Source organism: Talpa occidentalis, unplaced genomic scaffold (genome assembly GCF_014898055.3).
Source record: "Talpa occidentalis isolate TD23 unplaced genomic scaffold, MPIMG_talOcc4v2.1 talOcc4.5, whole genome shotgun sequence".
Taxonomy (NCBI): Eukaryota; Metazoa; Chordata; class Mammalia; order Eulipotyphla; family Talpidae; genus Talpa; species Talpa occidentalis.
Window position 1 is genome coordinate 93,011,578 of NW_023604861.1, and position 10,214 is coordinate 93,021,791.

Here is a 10,214-nt window from a genome sequence, read left to right on the forward strand (position 1 = left end):
TTTCCTCCCCTGCTGCTATTCCCAACAGAATCTGCTCCATCAGTCCCTCCCACTCCTAGAATCTTCAGTAAATGGTCTGTCATCAGGAATTTTTCAGACAGGAAAGGAGACTTGATTATAAAATCAGATAATAAGATATGATATCTAGAACCCATACTCACTATAAGAAATACTTGTTTTTTTGAAGGAAGAGTATGGTCTCACCACAATTATTCTTATACTCACTAAGTAAAGGAAGGAGGTATCAGATAGTTCACTTCTTCTTCCACAGGGACACCTCTGAGGAAAAAAATGATTCTACCTACCTAGGTTCAGAAAGCATGGCCTACCAGACAGAGATTGCTAGCTGGTCAATTACGATTGCCAGCTATTCCTATACCAGATCTCCTAGAATAACTGTATGAAGATTTCAAAACTCCATATTTTTGATGTTCATAGAAACTACATCAGAATATATGATGAGCACCAGCTCACCTTCTAGCCCTTTGATACAACTGAGCTTCTACAATGCTCCTGATCTTCTGCAGCATCTGCTGAAAAAGATCTTGAGAGACATATATCATGCATAGGTATGGGCATGTGTGCATCGCTCTCCCATCTAGTCAGCAGGCCTGGGCCTTTACATATTAGTTTCGGTAAGCTAGAACTAACAGACTACCATGACCTTTGAGTCAACCCCAAAAATAAATGTTAAGCTAAGAAATTAAATTCCTGATCTTTTCCTGTCTTGACAAGAATCCAGCATGATGCCAGACAGAGTATCATTGATACTGAAATGAGAGGATGCCAGAACAAGCACATATCCTAGTTCCTGGGGTTGTCATGATTATGCATTTGTTTAACATTTGGGGAGTATCTACACTAAATCACAATGCTAAGTGCATATGTAAATAGTGTTGAATAAGAGAGTATCAGTCCTCAAAGAATTTATAATCTATCTGGACACATAAAGCTGGCTGTAACTGCACAGCATGCAAAATACTGTGGTAGGAATAAGACTTAGACATTGGTGTAAACTCTCCAATCCCAATGTAAGATGGGGGTGGGCAAGGTCAAGGGCTGGCAGAAGCAGGAAGAAGAGGTAGGATTATAGAATGGATTTTACACTGGCACTAAGTCTACATTAAGTCCTGGGCTATCAAGAGCGCACTCCTATAATCCCCAATACCTGACCTACAACTTCCTAAACGAAGGAGAGGTTTGTGTTTCTTGTTCATAGTTGTAATTTCTATGCAGCTAAAAGCTCTCTTTATCTCTGCCTTAGTTCACACTACCAACTTGGTTGGCCCCATGTCATCCAAACTGAAACCTACACCTGCACTTAGGGATCAACCAGTCATGGGAGTTTTTGTAAGAGAAACCCCCACAGCTCCTGGTTCAGAGAGTCAATATAATCTGATTAGAATCAATACAATCAACTTATTGAGAATTTTACTTACATTAGTTCATATAAGTTCACATTCCAATAAAACATTGTAAAGTGAGGAATCCTTAAATCTCCCCATGATATTCATGTCTTGTAAATAAAAGGGTGGAAGTAGGGGATCTGAGATTAAGTAGAACTTGCAAACACCTTCACATATGGTATATAACAAACACCACACACTGTATGAGGCCAGGCACACACATTTTATTATACTCTTGACTGCTTTATATCTAAGTAAAATCACTTACGGTTAAATTTATCTTAAAATTATTTCAGGGGTCATCTAAATATTTCTAGAACTTATAACTGTACATACCATGAGCATAAGGACTCTATCTTAGACCTGATTTCTCCCACAGTGTGTGGCACAGTGCCTTACAGAGTAAATATATAGGAAATGTTTTACTGAATTTCAAGACAAGATCAGAGTCTATAGAAGAAATACTCATGTTAAGCTAAATGTCATCAGTGCCAACTTTTTGTGCAAATTGAAAAATATCAATCTTCCACTTGTAGAGAAAGATGGGGGGAAAGCCTAGATCTATTTTTGTACACACAAAAATTATAGGTTTCCCTAAAATTCACAGAGAGAATGCACAGAAGTCCAGTCCTAAAGGCTACTACTGGTCCTCAGAGTTCTATCACTCTAGCACAAATTCCACACTTTTTTTTAACAAATGAAAGAATAAGTATAATACAAATGGACTATTTTATTTTACTACATGAGAAAAGAAATAACTTAGAACAAAGCACACCATAAGCAGTTAACATATAAGGAGAGTGTTTTCATAGCATGTAACAGATGGGGAATTAACCTAAACAACATGAAAAGACATTAAGGAACTGACTAAAAGTGTAACAGAAAAAAATGCATAAACAAGAAATACAACAAGGTCAATCAACATATGATATTTAACTTCACTAATATTTTTTAAATGAATATTTTAAATTAAACTTTAGGACAGCAAGAAGTCCTGAAGGCAGCCACCATGGAGAAATTCCCAATGATAAAGGCTGCCACACCTTGGGCTATTTTCAGGGAACACGGTAGGGTCACCTTCTCTTTAGGTTATTAATTGGCCACTGCACAGAAGTCCAGTTGTGGACTTCTAGACTTCTGTGCATTCTCTCTTGGCACTGCATCCCAGGAACAGCTGAGAACACAGTCCCAGGAATCAGAGAGACCTGAGTTTAAGTTTACACTTAGCTGTTTACCAGTCATGTGACTTGGGCAGGTCTTTTGGTCTCCCTTAGACTCAAGTCTTCTCATGTGTAAATAGAATAACAGCCCCAGGAGAGAGTTGTGATGTTATGAGAGGATGCCTATAAAATGGGTAGCAAAGTGCCTGGTACACTCCCAAAACCGGGTTTACAACCTACATGAGCAAAAAGGGTAAATCATTTCCCAAAAAGAGAACATACAATTCAGATTTTAAAATCAATGAAGTCCAACTACAAATGTTATGTATGTTTTCATACACAGCCTCCATAAGTTTATTCGTAAAATACAGTGTCATGTCTATATATAATGTATAGCATGCACGCAAATACTTGTAAATGTTTAAATCTGAAAATTTTTTAAGGGTGCAGATTCACTTTAAAAATGGTAATAAAATAATACTATGTACCTCATAGGCAATGTGAGAATTAAATTAATTAATAGTATGTAGGCCACAGAAGATGGTTAGTGCTATTTAACTATTAGCTATTAATTATCATTACTATTACTGATATAAAATGAGAAGACCAAAATACTCTGAGAGGGTCACCATGCCAGGCTATCTGTGAGGGAACAGGGAATTGGGAGTGAACAACATGGACTCAGGCCCTTCTCACCTGCAGCTTCCTGCCCTGTTAGACAGCTAAGTGTTAAACACAGAAAGACAAAACTACAAAAGTACAAAGTGTAACAGAAGCTATGAAGGAAAGGAATTGAGTAATCTCAGAGAGATGCGCTTTCAACAGGGAACATAAATATGTATCTATCAGCTACATGCTGGGTTTTCTTCCCCCTAGAGCATGACCACATCATTTATAAGACAGCTATGAGATTAATGATGTAAACTCAGACCACAGAGTACCTGCCCAGATTGGACTCATTCCATGGCCTTAGAACAAATAACCTGAGAATTTGTTCATGAAAATACTCCTTCAATTCACTTCTCAAACTATTACTATATCTTTGCTTTTCATTCATTCCTGTTGTACTCATGAATTTAACAAATGTATACTGATTAAACATATATATTAGGTAAATGCGACAGATTTTGTGGTTCCTACCTATAGGTAGCTCAGCAGCTGCTTACTCCCAAATATCAACAACCCACTATTCATATACAAAATTATACATTCAATATTTACTTAGTTATAAGTACCATACTCCATCGAATTTAATATTTTTGATTTTAAGAAGTACTAGCGGGCCTCCCCTGGTAGCGCAGGCAGTTGAGCACTGCGCTGTGAAGCTGTCCGCAGCCTCTGCAGTCCGCAGCCTCTGCAGCACCGGTTCGATCCCGGCCCCCGGCCGGCTGGCAAGGGTCCCACATGGAGCAGCAGACCTCTCCTATTGCGCCCGCTGCTCCCCTCAGCAGTGTGTTTCGTCAGTCTGCCTGCTCTGTTCCCTGCTCTGTCTCTGGTGAATCCTCTCACCCTCCCGCAAATCTGGCCTGTACCCCAGTTCTTGTATAAATAAATAAATAAATCTTTTTTAAAAAGGTTTTAAAAAAAGGAGAAAATTTAAAAAAAAGTATTAGCAAGTACTAGTAAGAAAGAAAAAGTACTGCCAATTTATTGTATTATACCATCAATTTATAAGACACATCCTAATTTTATTTATTTTTTTTTTTTACAGATTTATTTATTTATGCATACAAGAGCTGGGGTACAGGCCAGAAATGCAGGGGGTGAGAGGATTCACCAGACACAGAGTGGGGAACAGAACAGGCAGATTGACCAAAGTACACTGCTGAGGGGAGCAGCGGGTGAGTCAGGAGAGGTCTGCTGTGCCATGTGGGTAGCTCCCTGGCTGGGGATCAAACTCATGTTACAGAGGCTGTGGATTGCTTCATAATGCAGTGCTTAACCCCTTGCACCACTAGGGAGGCCCATCTTTGACCTCTTTTAACATAATTTATTAACCATTAATTGATAAAAATTTGACTCAGTTTTGCCTGGAGACACATCCTAATTTTAGAAATGTTCTGTTAAATAAAAAGGCAGGCCTATAGCAACAAAGTACCTGTCCTTTGATGAAATAAAATTATTTACCTATAGAGAAATTATTTTGAATATCCCCAATTATGTTTCCATGGAAGAACAAAGTCTGAGGTCAGAAAGATATTTCTCATGGCTACATTGATATATTTAGAAGAAAGCTATTTGGCTTTTCTGAATAAAAATTTGATTCTTAGATAAAATGTCAGCAGATACTAGCATCAAAAACAGATCACTGTTAAGGGTTCTATTTCTAAACCACATTTCTAAATATTTCCCCAATTCCAAAAACAGGCCTACACAACTTGGCAAAGACAGGGGAAAAGGCAAGTGGCACCTTTGAATAGGGTAATCACCTTCTCAACAAACCAGTGAGAAGGGAAAAAAAAAATTAGAGCTTCATAAGAGAAGGCTCAAAGTATCACACAGCATGTATTAACGGAAAGGCCACTGTACAATAGAAGACCTGAGTTGCAGTCCTCATTCTGATAGTGGCTAAGAAACTTTCTGGGTTTATTTCCTCATATTCCAAACAAAGGAATGGGACCTGCTGGATTTTAGGGTTCACTTTCTGACATTAAAAATACCATAATTCTGAGATTCAAATACACTGGCTCTTTTTCCCTATTTATTTTAAAAGACTCAGCTTCTTGAAAAACTTGACCACTTAGACTTCAAAGGTGCTTATAAAATCCTTAAACTTTCTCAAAAAAGTCTTTTTGAGTTTTCATTTTTCTCTCCCAATTTCAACTGGATTCTTACCCCCCTTTTTAATAAGCTGTAAAACTGTTTTTACTGGAGTGTGTTTTTGTTTTGTTAGTTCTGTAATTTCTAAACATTCTAGGCTGCCCTCAGCAGTGCCAACAGAGCTCTGGAAGGCATTTACAAGTGTCCGTAATTTTTTTTTTTTAACTAACTCAAATCAATATTGTCAACACTTGTGCCCTTCAACACAAAATATACTAGCAACTGAAACAAGAAAATAGAAGAACAAAATTTCTAGCATTTCTAGTTCTAAACTAACCTCAGAGACAAAATAATTTGTGACCCCCTTAAAAAAAAGTTTGCAAGGTGATATTGTTACAGCTGTTCTTTTCCAGTGGGAGTGCAAGTAAACTTAAAAATGTGTCATGGAAAGGAGAAGATCTGGGGGCCGGGGGATGAAAAAGTTTGGCTTTTTTAACATATTAAAACACTGTAATCTGTAACCACTCTAATACATGATATACCTTGGTTTAGATCTCAGATCTCTCAGACCCTTATAAAAGTAATCACATGACTATAATTATTAAAGACTGGTTCAGCAATAGAAAGCTAAAATAGGTGATTTTTTAAGGCCTTGTGATACTGGGAATCTAGGAAATAAGAACTTCCAGTTCTGTGAAAAGAGTATTGTTAAATATTGCAAAGGGTGGATTAAGGATTCTAATCTTTTAAACCTTCCTTTCTTTGCTAGACTCTCTCTCCCCTTAGACAGCAGACCTATCTATCCAGGCTAGGACTTCTCAGAAACTCAGAATAGCAAGACCCCAGGTGAGAAAGATATGGGTATAAGTAGTCTTTTCTTTCCTTTGGCTCATAATTTTCTCAATTGTCTTTTAAATTATACAGTAAGACAGGCCTCCCTGGTGGCGCAAGGGCTTACGCACCGCACTATGAAGCAATCCACAGCCTCTGCAGCATGAGTTGGATCCCCGGCCGGCCAAGGAGCAACCCACATGGCGCAGCAGACCTCTCCTGACTCACCCGCTGCTCCCCTCAGCAGTTTATTTCAGTCAGTCTGCCTGTTCTGTTCCCCACGCTGTCTCTGGTGAATCCTCTCACCCCCACCTCCGCATCATCTGGGGCCTATACCCCAGCTCTTGTATGCAAAAATAAATAAATCTTTTAAAAAAATTATACAATAAGAGTCCCCCCCCAAAATTTACCAAATAAACCACTTCCCACTTGCCAAAGCCAGATGTTTATCTGCATGTGATCTGGTATCTAAATGTAACGACTACTGAGTGCCCACTCATTGCACATTTTCAGGTCTTAATATTCTCAGGAAATGAATTAAATCTCATCCTATATTCAGGACAAGCGGTAGAATGGAAAACAAAGCTGCGTGTCTATTACATCCCAGGTACTTTATATGATTTGCTTCACTAATTCTGCACAGGGAACTCAACCCAGATCATCCTGTACTACATTTAGGATGCATTTTTGTATTTCCACCTTTTAAGAGCTCTTGAATAAGGGTGCTTAGAGCAACCACTGGTGTACCACAATTTTAATTAGCAATCACTTTCACTGTTTATGGTAAAAGAAATAAAGGTGCATCTTACAAGTGATGGTATCTCAGTTTCATTACAATATTGTATTATTTTCACGACATTTAAAACAGAAACAGAAATAGATTTTAAAAAGTGGCCAAGGTTATCACACAGAACTGCACGTGTTGAGCCAGACTTCAAACCCTGATGCAGCTGATTCCAAAGTCTCTTCCTACATCACCTACCTAACAAACACAAAGACTTTGAACGTAGTGAGAATTTTCAAGTCAGCGTTATTCAAAGACAGGCAGCCTTGGGTACTCAGTTTTAGAAGAACTAAGGGGCTCCCACCGCCTGGTGGAGACACTGCAAGTAACTTGGTTAAAGTCCCAGTCACCCTTAGGCTCCTAGGAATTTTCTGGGTTATGCTGATTCTCAGTACACAGCCCACCTTTCTGCCGACCCTACAATCAACAAGAAAGCACAACTGCAAGTGGAAGGCCCTTCTGTATAAAGCACAGCCTTAACCCCAATCTCCCACTGGTATATCCTGACCCTGCCTCTCAACCAAAACACCCACCCTCCCAGCTGAGTTCACCCTGGACCTCTCACTCCCAAATAGGAACAGCCTGAACGCTGCCCGCCCCGCACAGCCAGCAAAGCTCCCAGCAACCCAGAGCCCCCCGCTGAAAACCAGATTCTCGCCGCTCCCGGGCCCCTGCCTAAGTTCGCCCCGGACGGCCCAGCCCTGGCTTGGGCCCGAACTGCCGGTCGAGCGGGCCCAGGAACTCGCGGAGGCCTGAAGGAGACAGTCCCGGCTGGACTCACGGAGGAAGGAGCGTGACAGGAGGCGGGCGGCTGCGATGCCGCTGCTGCTTGAGGCCATGGTCGCAACGGCTAACGCAGGAGCTGCGGTCATCCACCAATGACACTCCCAGGCCCCCCGGGGACCTGGCAGGGCCCGACGCGCGAGGGGGAAGCGGGTGGCCAGAGCAGTCGCCTGAATGAATTGCCTTAGTTAGAGGCCTCTCACCAAACACTGGGGAGACCAGGTGGGGGAGAAAGGGTATATTACCAAAAAAATGGAAAATAACTCAGCCTTCCCCCTAAAATGTGGATTTGACTCGACATTTTTTACAGCGGCAGCGTAGGGAAACCCAAGGCACGGCAAGCCGACGCGTGGCATTTTGGGAAATGTAGTTTGATGGCCAAGACCTGCTCGCAGCTTCCGCGGACTGGAACCTGAAAGGGAAGCCTAGACGGAAAAGGGAAGTCGAACCAGGTGATGAAGTGGTCAAAGGAGTGAGGAAACCGTGAGGCGAGGCACGAAGAGCACTGCAGATCTTTCCGTATCCCTAGGCCAGTCTGTACCTTTATTTTCCTCGCCTGACATAAGGAGAAGATAATTCTCACCGCCTGCCCCTTTGGGGATCCGGAAGGATTGCGGGTGGTAACTGTGAATCTGAGCTCAAACTAGTGTTCAGTACCGGGGAGGATGTGACGAGAAAGTCCAAAAACACCTTACCGACTTAATTTATTGGACTAGGGATCTTTTGGTTAAGCAAGCTGTCAGACAGCCCCTGGCTAGCACTAAGTGAATAGTGCCTCTTCCCTGTGATCCTGGGGAAACTGAAGTTATAGGCTAAATGTGACTGCTCCGGGTTTGAGCACACCATTCATTCCTCCTGTCAGAGCTTTGAAAGGAACTCACAGAGTCCAGGAGTAAAAGGATAAGCAAGAAATGAAGTAGTTCACCTCCCTACCTTCAACCGTGCCCCTGAGAGTCCTCATCAATAGCATCATAGTTATAATCCTAATTCACTTAAATAGTCCTATGTTGTGTGATACATAAGTGGGATTACCCAAGGAGGTTGCCCAATATTTGCTCTATGCCCCAGATATTGTCAGTTCAACATTGGACTTGGCTGCGCGCAAAACCCCTTTCTGATCTAATAGGTGGCGTCCTTACCATCATTTAAATTGTATCAATGATTTCCAGATTGGTCCAGTATGAAGACTCATTTTAAATAATAAAGTTCCTTCTGAGGTGTCACATAATAATAGCTATATTTTATATTATATTTTACTTGTAAAAATGCAGGATGAAAAAAGTTAATGAATGACAAAAAATACAATTTCAGTATGATTTTAATGAACTTTCATTTCCACAAGGACAGGGTTTTTAGTTTGTTTTGCACATTTATGTATCTTTAGTACCTAGAATAATGCCTGGTACAAAGAAAGAATTCATTATTTGATGAATTGAATGACATAGACATTTCTTTACGGAATCCACACACAATGTTTGATGGACAAGATATTTCCATCCCTCATAGTAATACCTTCACCCAATATCTCGTGGGAGACAATTGCAGTAGACACTTAACTATACCACTCACTTTTATATATGCAGATTGATTTTTGAGTCAGACAAACCTGGATTCAAATTCCAATTTAGTCATTGGTTATATGACTCTGAGTCTCAGGTTTTCTCAAGGAGGTGGAGCTGAAACTCCCTATCTCACAATAGTATTGTGAGCAGCTAATGCACTAATATGTAAGTTCTTAATACCTTGTAAACATTCACTAAATGATAGTTATTCAAGATAACAGCTTTCTTCTTCACAGGTAGGATGTTTTGAAGTTTTTACTGATGTGACCAGATGTAGAATAGGATATTTCCATTTGTGTCAAAACATTGGCTAAAACCATAAAATCATCATCAGTTAAAGCCAATGGCCCATAAGTACCTCCTCATTCTAACTCTCTCCACATTTTAAGTCTAGGAGTTACCTCTCTCCAGAGTTCGATAAAAGGAGGGCAAACTTCCTCTGAATTCTCACCCTCACAACCCAGCAGCTCAAATAAGAAAAAGATTGATATTCATTAAATGAGGGAATTCTGAGTCATGAGTGTTCGTTTCTCCTACTCCCAGACAAATTCATAGAAGTGAGTGCTTTACAAAAAGAAAACTGGCATCAAATCCCAGGCAAACTCCCTGCAGAAGTACAGAAATTCATGAATCTATTTCAGTGCCCTAGAGGCAATCTGGTCAAAGAACACTCAGGAAAACTTGAGTTTGAAAGGCAGATCTACACAAACACTAATGTCTGCTTCTTGCCTGAACTTTTTTCCCCCATTGGCAGACAGGGCAGTCTATGGTGTGGCAAGATGTATAATATTCCCATGGGTGAAATGGATGTCAGGAAAAAAAGCTGAGCTTTCGCCTAAGGAAAACTTTCATGCAAGGAACTCTTGCATAAAAAATTGTAGAAAACCACCTAGGGACAGGAGGGGAAGCATGGGCAGTTACTAGAGGT

The 10,214-nt window shown here is 40.5% G+C and overlaps 1 protein-coding gene across 1 annotated transcript in view; it reads right to left on the reverse strand.

The window, feature by feature from the left end:
* SUCLG1 (succinate-CoA ligase GDP/ADP-forming subunit alpha) overlaps window positions 1-7,844 on the reverse strand; it is a 28,219-nt gene extending 20,375 nt beyond the window's left edge. Inside the window, exon 1 of the mRNA XM_037527725.2 lies at window positions 7,723-7,844. Coding sequence (XP_037383622.1) covers window positions 7,723-7,813 — 91 coding nt within the window. The 5' untranslated portion in view covers window positions 7,814-7,844. The remainder of the gene's footprint in view (window positions 1-7,722) is intronic.
* Between the last annotated feature and the right edge of the window lie 2,370 nt (window positions 7,845-10,214).